Genomic DNA, 12,047 nt, shown 5'->3' with positions numbered 1-12,047 from the left:
GGGGAAACACATCCCATCCTTCCCCTTGACCAGCACAGGGATGATCTCCGTGCCTGCACCACCATCTGCTTCCCCAGCCCCATGACAGCATTTACAGCCCTGCACAGTGCCAAGCTCTGAGCACCAGGCTGGCTTGGGCAAGAGAAACCACTTCTCCTCAAGCTGAGACTGCCTGTGAAGGGTACCCCTCGCTAGGGATGCCTGGCACGGAGGGAAGAGCGGGCACGGGGAGGATGGGGAGGGGCGACAGCACTCAAGCAAAGAGGACCCAGCTGGTTGTGACATGCTCAGCCACGAAAAATTATAGTTTTAAAGCTGCTTTCAGTGGAAAGACCCAGAACAGGCAACGGAGGCTCTGGAAAGGAATATTAAACACTGCAGAAATAAAAGGTATTGCTCAAGAGAAAACATAACAAGGCTGAAACCCAGCGTGGTGCAGCCTTCAGATGAAATGGAGATGAGCTGCGAATGAATTGCTCCCTCTTAAGGGAATTTCTGGCTTTTTAAGGAGGGAGGGCACCCCCATCCTTCCCAAAGGGTGAGGGTGGGGTGGGGTGCCAGAGGTGCTCTCCAGGGCCTGTGGAAGCTCCCTGCCTCATCCTGCCAGGGAACACAGCTCCCACTGGGCCCTGCCATCCTCACCATCACCGGGAGGGCCAGCTGGGCACCATCCCACCCCAGGGAGGGTCTGCATGCAAAAACAGAGCCCACGGCTCAGGGCACGGCCTGGAGCCCCTGCAGCACAGCCAGGGGAGGGTGGGCACAGCCCCAAGGCTGCCAGAGCTCCAGGGGCGCTTGGACAACGCTCCCAGGCCCGGGGTGGGATTGTTGGGGTGTCTGTGCAGGACCAGGACTTTGATGGTCCTTGTGGGTCCCTTCCAAATCAGAATATTCCACAATTCTGTGATCCCCTGCAGATCCCCCGGGGCTGTACGGGTCCTGCCATAGCCCAGCCTCTCCACATGCCCCATTTCCTGGTGACATGTCACACGAGAATCTCAGTTTCCAGTTAAAAATAACACCAGTTTCTAACCCTCGAAGGTGCAGAAAAACGTGACCTCTAAAAATCCCGAAACTGAAAGGCAAAGCAAATGAGTCCCAAATTTGTCTACGCTATAAACGTCAATTTCTTTTTGAAAGAAATGAATGTTTTTGATGAATGTTTTCTTGAATGCCTGCTTTTGGCAGTGCTGCCATCTGTGAAAAATCTCTGCCACGCTCGCTATTAAGATTTCATTTCCAAGAAGAGCTCATAGCTGCTTTAATAAATGGTTAAAAGATTGTCAGGGGTCCAAAGGGCCAGCAGCTTGTTTACCACAAGTGGCTTCTGTCACCAAGCAAAGCACCTTTGACTGATAAGCTTAGAGCCCGCCAGATCACATGCAGCTTCCTCCCAGCCCTCAACGAGCAGCACTTTGAGAAGCACTTTAGCAATGTCGGGCACTTAGGAACCTAATCCCTATCGACTCTGAATGAGATTTACAGTCCTGAATGGGCAGCTCGATCCTGGGTCACGCCGAGCCTTCTCCAGGTTTCACTCCACATCCTCCAGCCATGGAGCCGCCTTTTAACACCACTCATTGCCAAAAAGCACAAACCCTCACCCTGCTGAGCCCCTGGGGTAGCATCAAAATCCTCCAGAAGGGGCTGAGGACACATCCAGCAGTCACCAGGCTGGCACCAGGGGGGCCCTGCAGGCTCCAGACCCCGAGCAGCCCACCCCTCTTTAGGGCTGCAGACCCCACGGCCGAGGGCAGGGACCCCAGGAGCCTCCCCTGAGCCTGTCAGCACCAGGGCTTGTGAAATGGAGTCCTGAAACGGCTGGTGTATTTGTAGATCCTCTGCGTGACTGAATCAAGAGGAACAATAAGATCTTTTTCCAGATTCGGCAAACATCAGTGTAATAAAAAAAATTAATTATATGCTTGAACACATGCACCAGAGCAATGCCCTGTATTTTCTCCTAATTGTTCTCCAAGCCTTGCAGAGCCACATTTAAATAAAAATGAAGCAGTTATTTAAACCGCAATTAAAGATGGAGCAATTTATTTTTAAACTTGAACTATCGTCAGCAGAGCAGGAGGGGAGGGAGGGGGGCTGCACTGGGACCCCTGGTGTCACACAGGGCAGATTCCACTGGCCACTGGAACCACGCTGCTCCAAGAAGGAACAGGGCAGAGACTTCCAACAGCCCCACAGAGGGGTGCTGGCTGCTCCCTCCCCATCCCACAGCACATCCCTGACCTCACAACCCCGGGGCTGTCACATGAAGGGCGAGGATTTGGGTTGTACCCCCTGGGGAGGCTTAGCCCGGGCTCCACAGCCAGGAGCAGCTCCTCCCCACCATGGCTGTGGTGTTTTGGGAGGCAGCTGCACCACCAGCTTCCTTTCCTTCCAACCAGGTTTTTCCAGCCAGGTGCCCATCACCACAACCCCGGGTTCTGCACCCAAAACCCAGCCCTGGGGACCCAGCCATGTGTGCCATGTGTGCCATGTGTGCCATGTGTGCCATGTGTGCCATGCCTGGAGCAGGGAGCATCCTCGACAGCAAGAGGTGGCTGGGAGGGAGCTGGGGAGGGAGGGAGGGAGGAAGAGCAGCAACCACAACAAAAACCCACCCTCTCTTTTCATAAGACAGCAGAATTTATCAGCCTGCAGCCCTTCACATCTGTCTCCTCATACAAAATGAAAGAGGCTTTGAAAAACAGAGGAGATGAAATAAAGCCGTCTGTGTGAGGAAGCTGGCATCTCTGCCACTGTCACTGTCACCATGGCAGGAATAATGACCGTGATTGTTTCTGCATCTGGGGATGTGCACGGCTGCACGGGGAGGAGGGGGAGGAAGACGCAGACCCACACCACCCCCAGCCCTGTCCACGAGCCCCCAGCCCGCTTTGGGATGAGCTGGCCCCGCACACCACAAGATGTGGTGACTTCAGCTCGGCTGCAGCTCCTGTCCCTCGCAGGCCCCGGGGGCAGGCGGCTCAGGCTCACACAAACATGCGGTTTGGGAAGAGGTTTGACCTGTACAGCTCTCACATCACTTGGCTTTGCTGTAGCAATTACTGCCCGGGCAGGCTGCGCTCCCAGGGGAGACCTGGGGCAGCAGGGCAGGAGCCAGCAGCGGCTTCTCTCTCGTGGATGACATTTAAATAGAGGTATAAAAGGACAAAGATTGGGGCTGGGTGGAGAGCCTGCACGTTCCAGCAAACCCATTTCTCAGAGCTGGCTCTGGCATTTTATTGGGATGATTCTCAGGGCTGTCCTGTGCAGAGCAACGAGCTGGATCTCAGTGAATCCCTTCCAGCTCAGGATGTTCTGTGTTTCTGTTCTGTTCTAGGATTTCCAAGCAGATTTTGGAGCATCCCAAGCCCATCAGGCTGGTAGCAGCCTGCAGAGCACTCCAGGAAAGAGGGGTCACTCCCAAGAACCCCTCAGGTGAGGTGGCCCACGGCTGATCGTGGGTTGCACCCCCATGCAGAGCCCCCCAGTCCCCTGTGCCCAGCAGCCACATTGTCCTGCCCAGTGCATGAGCCCAGCCTCAGCCTGAGCTGCTCCAGTGCCTTACAGAAACTCCCATCCCAGAGGATTTCAGCTCTCCACCAGCAGGCAAGTCCTTAAAATGCACAAAAGCATTAGAATTTAGCAAGTGCCCTGTGACCAGGGAGACAAGAGCATGGTCCTTGTGATTCTGCAAGGACCTGGATGCTCCAGGCTGGGTTTTGGGGGCAGGTAGGAGGGTCCTGGGTTCAGCAGGGTGCACGAGGCATGTGAGGCACCAGGTTTCCTTACAGAGCTCAGCTCCAGTGTGAGCTGTGCCCAGCAGCCCTCTCCAGGAGCAGGTGCTCAGCACAGAATCCTCTCACAGGGATGTGTGGCACAATCTCCACGAGTCCCCAAGGGACTCCAGGGAAGCCCAGACAGCTCTAAGGTCCATCAGCCCCATGGTCCTGCCCACACCACTCCCCTTCTCCCCATGCCACCAGTGGGGTGCTCAAGGAGAACTCCCTCTTCTCTCCAGCTTCCTGGCCATTGCCTGGAAAAGCTCCGTGTGCCATTCAGTGTGACAGGAACAGTGAATCCCAGCAGGCAGAGTCACCCTGGGACTCAGGAGAGCCAGCAGACCCTTCCTCCATGTGTCCCCTCCAGCTGATCTCCTCCTCCTCCTCCTCTCTGCACTCCAGGAAGAGATTCACAGCCCACCTGCCTCCCGTGGGATCTGCAGACCCTCAGGCATCCATCCCATCCCCAGCTCGCCGTTCCTCCCTTCCCTGGGGGCTGGAGGAGCACTAAAGGCACAGGGCACAGCTGTGCCAGGAATCCTGCAAGTGTCAGCATGGACGGGGCTTGGAGCCACCTGGGACAGTGGAAGGTGTCCCTGGCCGTGGCAGGGGTGGGATGAGATGGTCTGAGGTCCCTTCTAGCCCAAACCATCCCATGAGTCTGCGATCCCTTTCTCTGCTCTCAGCCAAATCTTCCCTTTCCTGCAGACGCTGCCACAGCGCAGCGAAAGCTGCCAACAGCTTGGGACAGCTCAGTGTCCCCAAATCCTCAGCTGGGCCCTGCTGCAGGGCTGGGGAGGCTCGGAGCCAGCGGGATCGGGGCTCCAGGAGGTGCCACCTCAGTGCTGGCAGCGCCCGGCTGCTCGCAGGCTGCTGTTTACTTGTTGTGGTCCCTGCGTGTGCCGTGTGTGCATGCGTGTGGAGATTGTCTCCAACGTGACTCTGCATTATCAGGGCTATAATGAGTCCTTGTTAAAGTGGATTTGATGGAATAATTATATTCCAAAAAAACCTGCGGGAAAGCGCTCTCCCCTCTTAAAGGGCAGGATCATCAAACGTTCTCGCCACATTATTTGCAGTCACACCTTCTGCTGCATCTGCTCCTTTTAAAATCTCTAACTCCAATCTGATCTGAATATATAAATCTGAATTATCACAGCAAAAGGAGATGTGCTCACACCTTTTTTTATCTGTTGCCATGGCGATTAGATAAAATTCACGCCAAGTCTCTGGGGAAGGATGAAATGATTTCAGACAGAATCTCACCCCACTTGGTGAGAATAACGCCTGGAGCTACTTCCCTCTGTAACAGGTCTGGGCACATGTCGCAGCCAGAGAGGGTGGCAAGGGGTGGGGGAGAAGCCAGGACACCTTTGGAGATCTCGAGGCCGACAGGGGAAAAGGTTTTGCTGTCCCCGCAGCCAGGGAAGGAGAGGACGCCGCTCGCTCCCATCACATCAGGCGGCTCCGCGCTGCGGCTCTGCCCGGCCACAAGTGACAAAAGCCGAGTGAAAAGGACGAGCCTTGTGCCCAGCGGTCCCTCCCGGAGTGCCAGAGCGGGGATTGCTCCCTGCACACACCGGGAGGGAGCAGGGCAGGCGGGGACAGCCGGCTCCCTCCTCTCTCTGCTCCCAGCCCAGCCCGCAGGTGACAGCGGGGACACGGCAGCGGGGTGGCCTCGGGCCAGGCAAGCTCCAGCTCACGGCTCCTGCCATAAACCAGCCGGGGCCACCCCACACTCGGGCCGAACCCAGCCAAAACACCGACCTTCAGCAAGCCCTCTCTGCCCCAAAGCTCCCCGCCATGCCCAGCACACAAACAAGGGCAGCCTCTGGCCTCGCCGTGTTTATTCTGTCCCAGCTCCCAGCTTTTCCCCAGGAACGGGAGCCTGATGTTCCCCAGAATGAGCCCATTGACACAAGGACAATGCCAATTATCTGGGTCCTGGATCATCCCCCCCGTGCCCCTCTGCACTCACCCAGGGGGAAATGCTGTGCCCAGAAACCCCAGAAACCCCAGAAACCCCAGAAACCCCAGAAATCCAGCCTCCTGCCTCATCCCTGTCCCCACCACGTCCCAGGATGGATTACAGTGGGATTTGAGTGCAGGTCCACTTCTGCAGTTTCAGAGAAAAAAAGCTCAGCAGTGGCGAGGTGCAGCAGAGGACAGTGAACATTTTTGGGGGGATCAAGGGGAAGCTGCTGCCCTTTCATTGTCCACACCACTAAAGAGCTGCTGAGAGGAGTTTAAAGACCCCAGAACCAGCCCTGAGGACACCCGAGGATGGGACAGAGAAGTCCAGGCAGGTCAAGTGAAGCTCCCAGCTGCAGCACCACAAACAGATTAACTCAGGCAGAGATATTTTGGAAACTCCTGAAAGGCTCAGCCCACAACACAAACACCTCTAAAACTTCACAGAACTCAATTTTTTTTTTTTTTTTTTTTTTCAGCTCCTTCCTTCTGGCAAGCTTTACGTTTTGCTTTCCAGAAAAAAGGCTTTGTGGATAACCAGTGACTAAGTACATCCTCATCTGCAGAGCCCTCAGAGGATTTGTATTAGGCTGGTGACAAAGGCAGCACCCTTAGAAACGCTGGTACCTTGACAAGTGCTCCATTTAGATTTTTTCCAACACAGCCTATCAAGCACAAAACACTGAAGCAGCAAATAACAGCTCAGCTCTGGGTTTTCCAGGCTGGTAAGGCTCACTGCCTCCAAATCCCACTGCCCTCGCCAGCCCCAGGGCTGCTTTTCCCACTGGCACAGCCTGGACAGGCGACATCTGTGCCCAGCAAGGCACAGCTGGACACAGTGACATCCCTGAGGCAGCTGGGGGACGCTCTGGGTGCGGGTCCACGGGCACCTGTGTGCTCAGAGGGTCACAAAAGCCAAGCAGTGCCCAGATGAACACCTTGCAACAGCTGAGGAGGGGCTGAAACCGCTCAAACCCCACTTTGTGGTGTCAGGAGTAGCTCCCCGTGTTGTTTTTGCAAACTGCAGCTGGACAGGCACCCCAGGAGTGCCACACACCTGCACACTGCCACCACCACAGGAAATAATAATAAAATAATGGAAATAAAGCTGTTTACAACACCAAGTTCTTAAAGCATGTTCCAGCAGGATTTTCTCACTCCATGGAAAAGGGGTGAAGGATGTGTAAAACTCTCTGCTGGGCTGCTGTGCTCCCAGCCAGCACCTCAAACACACACCAAGATGCACCAGGAGCAGCTGAGTTTGAGGTGTGATTGTCCCCCCAGGCCCGCTCTTGTCACAGCTGTGTCTGTGGCAAGGCTGGAACACGAGGCAAGATTGATTCTGATGTGAACACCAGCAAGGCAAATGGGTTTTTGAAAACCCTGTAATTTCTCCGCAACCCTTGACTTCTCTAAACACACGGCAGCACAGTCAGGTGGGCACTAAACAAAAATGAGCTGCACTAATGATGATTTACGTGCGGGATAACCTGCCATAAAGAGCTTATCTTTGATTTTGGGGTAGGTTACGGTGTTGCCAAGTTAACCAAACAGCACAACTCATCACCCAAGCCCCGGTGACGGAGGCAGCAGCTCCAGCTGGGCTCTTGCCAGCGTGGCACCACCAAGATTCTGCACCCACCAAAAGAGCAACAAGGTTTGGCTGAAAAAATGTGAGAGGTTGAGAGCCCTGTAATCCCAATTAATAAAAAAAAAGATGATTCAGTCATAGAATTAAAGAACAATTTGTCTTGGAAGAGACCTTAAAGTCCATCTTGTTCCTCCCCCTGCCATGGGCAGGGACACCTTCCACTGTCCCAAGTTGCTCCAAGCCCTGTCCAAGCTGGCCTTGGACCCTGCCAGGGATGGGGCAGCCACAGCTGCTCTGGACAACCTGTGCCAGAGAAGAATTTCTTCCTAAAACCTGAGAAAGCTCACAAAAGGTTCCCCCCAGCCACGGATGGAGGCAGAGGTTGAGTCCACAAGAGCAGCCCCAGGGGAAACACTCACTGCCCCTATTTCTCAGCTGCAGGTTTGGTTGGGGGAAAGACATTTACTATGACAACAGTCACTTAAAAAGAGCTTTGTGCCACCAAGAAGCTGGATGGAGATTGTCCCTGCTCTGCACGTCAGGACTGTTCCTCCCCTGCCGCACCTCGAGCTGCTGGGAAGATGCCCAGCCTTCCACTGGGAGCACTAGAGCAAAGTTTTGGGGAAAGCGACGGGTTTGGCGTGCTGGAGACAGCAGAGAAGGGCACCGTGAGCACAGCTCAGGTGCTGCAGTCCTGGCACAGCCCTGCCCTCCTGCACGGCCGTGTCACACCAGGCAGACACCAGCGCTGTGAGCAGCAGGGACCGCAGCACCACACCCCAGCCCTCCTCACCTCCACCCCCTTCCCTCCCCTCATCCTCCTCACTCAGAATCAGGGCAGATGCAGAGGTTCAGCAGAGGTCAGGGAAAAACATATTTTTGGTAACAGCAAAGCCAATTTTAGCTCTAACACACCAGCAACAACAACAAAAAAAAGCTTCAGGCAGATACTATATTTGTAATCCAACGGCAAAACATGTTTGCTTGTGTTGACTCTGCACTGTAACACAATTTATATGTTCTGTCTTTAGGGTAATTATTGTTTTAGAATGTTAAAATCGTTCCACCCTAATTAAATCATCATATTAAAAAATCCACTGCCACAGCAAACTTGGGAACAAGTCTGGTTAAGATCACGCGAGTGCACGGATGCTCAGTTGGCAAACCCGCTGCTGAGCCCGCCGGCCACACGGGCGCCACGCTCCAGAATCCCAGACCAAAGGATTCCCAAACCACAGAGGAAACAACAGCCCAGGCTGTCCTGCTGATGGACCTCCAGCCCCACTCAACAAAGGCAGCAGCCCACAGCGGGGAGAGCATCACCTGCATTGCCCAAAATGCATCAGGAGCAGCAGGAGAGCAGCTCAGTGCCCCAGGGATGGGCACCAGGATCTCCTCACTCCCTCCCAGCGCACAGAACCCCAGCTCGTGTTCCCACATCCACAGAAAGGCTGGCAAGGGCACCGTGCCAGCCCGTCCCCTCCCAAGGGTGCCTGCCCAGGTACCACCTCCAGGCACATGGGCTGTGCTGCCTCAGTGCCCTGGCCTCACTCAGGGGGCACACCCCACCAGCAAGAGCCACCACAGCCCCCAGGAGAACAGGCCACCCCCTCCAGGTGAAGCACTTTGCTCCTCCAGCTCCTCCTGCCAGCCCCAGCCCCGCTGGCTCCGCTCCCCGTGGCAGTGATGAGATGTGGAGGAGCACTGGGACTTTCTGACCTGTGAGCAAATATCAAGCGCAGAGCACTCACTTTGGGCAAAATCCTTTAATTCCCTCTGGATCCCCCGGGGGAAGCAGTTATTGATTGCTTTGCCAGCAGCTCGCACACGCTGCGCCGGGCAGCCAGCGCTGCCATCGATAGCGGCTCCGCGGAGGAGCCACGGGGTCACCCCGGAACATGGGGACACGGAGCTGGCCCCAGGCTGTGCCCACAACCTGCCACAGCCAGGCAGGAACACCTGCCAAAAAATCACAGGGAAATACCTGGGGAAAAACTCCTGGGCCTGCAGAGTCCCTGTGCAGAGGTGAGCGATGCTGTCCCTGGCCCATCCACACGTGGGGGGCAGCTCTGAGTGGGATGTGGAGCAGGCTATGAGGCAGGGACATGGGACAGGCAGGCCAGGCAGGTTCCATCACAGGCAAAAGGGAGATCATGGCATTTTTACCAAGTTCCTTTCCCCGTGGTCAAATCAGTTACGAAAATTCACAGGGAAAGGCGGAATTTTGACTGGAGCATCATCCTGACAAGACAAACACCAGCCCCAGGAGTCAGGCACGGGTGGCACAGGCAGGTGCTGTCCATGTTGTCCAAGCACCAGTGCCAGGTACCCAGTGCATCCTGCAGAAACCAGGACAAGGCACGAGTGCTGCCAAAATGACACAGAGCATCCCTCACCCTAGGGACACATGGCCAGAGCAGCCAGGAGACCTGGACACCACACTTCTGCTCACACCAGCAGCGCTCTCCAGCCTGGAGCTGCAAAATCACCAATCAAAGCCTTTGCTGAGCAGCACAGGCACTGAGAACAAGCCAAAACCAGACCCTCCACGACAGCAAATGTCACGCATGGCAAAGCAGGTCAGATTTCCAAGAGAACAGGTGCTCATCTCTTACCTGGGATGATAGAAACAGTGTCTTTCTCCCAGGATACAACGCTAACGTATTCCTGCACTGAAGAGGGGATGAGGCACTTGAAAACAGCCACGTTTCCACGCATCGACCTTTGGTCCTCCACCCGAACGGTGTACGGTTCCCTGAAAACTGTGGAGGAAAGCAGATGGTTGGTAGCATGACAGTGCTGGAGGAAAACACACTTCCTTTTGCTAGAATCCCACGTTTCCCAAACAAACCAGCCCACCCAGCCACACGCTGCTTCCTTCCCAAACACCTTCCCGGGAAAAGGAAGGGATTCTCCACAGGGGAACGCGGTGCCAGGCTTGGGACAGAGGGACATCTGGCCCAGGTGCTGCTGCTGGGACCTGCCCCAGTCCCCAGCGCCACCTGAGCTTGCCAGACTCAGTGTGGGGACCAAGGCCATTTTGTAGCTGTAATGTGCATTTCACCTCTGGATGCAGAAAACACATCCTGGGAGAGACAGCCCATGAGGCAGAGCCTGGGACCCTCCTAAAGCCACTGCAGGCATGTTTAAGGCAAACAGATGACAAATTTCCCAGCTGTGCCACACGTTCCCAGAGTGTGCCTATTTCCCAGGGAGATGCACATCCCTCTGACAGCTCCGTGCTGCTCCCTGGACCAGCAGCAATGCTCCAGGAGCACCCGCTGGGTGAGCTGGACCCACCTCAGCCTCTCCAGCAAGACAAAGAGATGTCACCAGCTCCAGCAAGACAGAGACCACAAACTCCTGACATTTAAGCTCCCTTTTTACTGTGACAATAATTGTGCCCTGTAGGACACGGACATGATTGCCACCATGATAAATGCACTCTCACTTTGTCATCTGACAGCTGGCCAGAGCAGGAGCAGCTCAACAAAGCCCTCAGCAGCCCCAAGAGGAAGGTGTTTCCCTGAGTGGGAAGTTGCTGTGGGCATTGTGTCCCACACCTGGCACAGCTGAGCCAGCAGTGGGAGCGTGGCAGCATTTCCAGCCTGGCTCCCTGCGCTCTCAGGGCTCCCTGCTCAGAGATGTGCCACCAGGGCACGGCAAGAAGCCGCTGCGGAAAGGGGCTGCAGCGCCAAAGCAGATTAACCAGCAAAAGCTTCCTTAATCACCTGGAGCTGAGGTTTATTCACAGGCTTTAAAGGCCAGCAGGGACCACGAGGAGCATCCTGGATGTTCCCTGCCACCACGAGCACCGCAGCTGGGAGCAGACCCTGGGCACAGCCCCACTGTGTCCCTGACCTGTGCCAGCCCCACAGCCAGGGCTCCAGGCTTTTCCTGCCTGGAAATAACCCCCAGGAGGGCAACACCCAACCACACCCAGCCCACTTAAACCTCTCCCCTGGCTGGAGAAATCTGCTCCATGTGGTCGCCAACAGCTTTCCCAAGACTTCCAGAGATTTTTTTTTTTCCCCCCTCATATTTTCAGTTTCTGCAGCATTTTATTTAATTGCTTGCTTCCTCCAGCTGTAACTGGTTCTCTGTGCTGCACTGCCATTGGGAAGCACTGGAGAGTGACTGGGATGTGGGATGGCCAGGAGGGAGCAGCAGCTGGGGAACGTTCCACAACCATTGCCACTGCCAGAAAGCCAGGGCAGCTCCAGGAGCTGGAGACATCCTGGAGGCCCCACTGGATCCACATCTCCTGCTAACAGAGAGAGGCTGAGCTCCCAGCCCAACAGCAGGGACAGTTCAGTCCTGGATGGAGAGGGGATGAGGGCCAGGATTCCCTCTCTGGGATCTCAGCAGAGCCAACCCCGCTGTGCCCACATGAGGAGAGCAGCAGCTCCACATTTACTGCACCCCATCTGCTCCTCCACCATGCTGTGGTTTATAGGTAACCCGAGAGTGCTGGTAAATAATTCACTCTGCAGAAGGGGGTTAATACCAATTTACTCCACAGTACAAGGCATTAAAATAAAAAACCCTGTAGTCACTTCTGTCACGTTCCCTCTGCTAGCCCCACTTTTAATAGGTTACATAATGAAGCCATTCCTGGGCTATTAGCCCTCCTCAGCCTGGTCAATAATTTACTATAATGGCTTTTGGAATCAGCTCTTTGCCATATTCCTCCTTTTTATTTA

At 55.2% G+C, this 12,047-nt stretch overlaps 1 protein-coding gene across 1 annotated transcript in view; it reads right to left on the bottom strand.

Annotated features, from left to right (window-relative positions):
• Positions 1-12,047, bottom strand: part of DSCAML1 (DS cell adhesion molecule like 1) — a 92,516-nt gene that overhangs the window by 71,735 nt on the left and 8,734 nt on the right. The window contains exon 3 of the mRNA XM_058856979.1: positions 9,960-10,106. Within this exon, the coding sequence (XP_058712962.1) occupies positions 9,960-10,106 (147 nt within the window). The remainder of the gene's footprint in view (positions 1-9,959; positions 10,107-12,047) is intronic.

The sequence above is a fragment of the Poecile atricapillus genome, chromosome 25, assembly GCF_030490865.1.
Source record: "Poecile atricapillus isolate bPoeAtr1 chromosome 25, bPoeAtr1.hap1, whole genome shotgun sequence".
Lineage (NCBI taxonomy): Eukaryota > Metazoa > Chordata > Aves > Passeriformes > Paridae > Poecile > Poecile atricapillus.
This window is presented reverse-complemented; position numbering and strand designations above follow the sequence as displayed.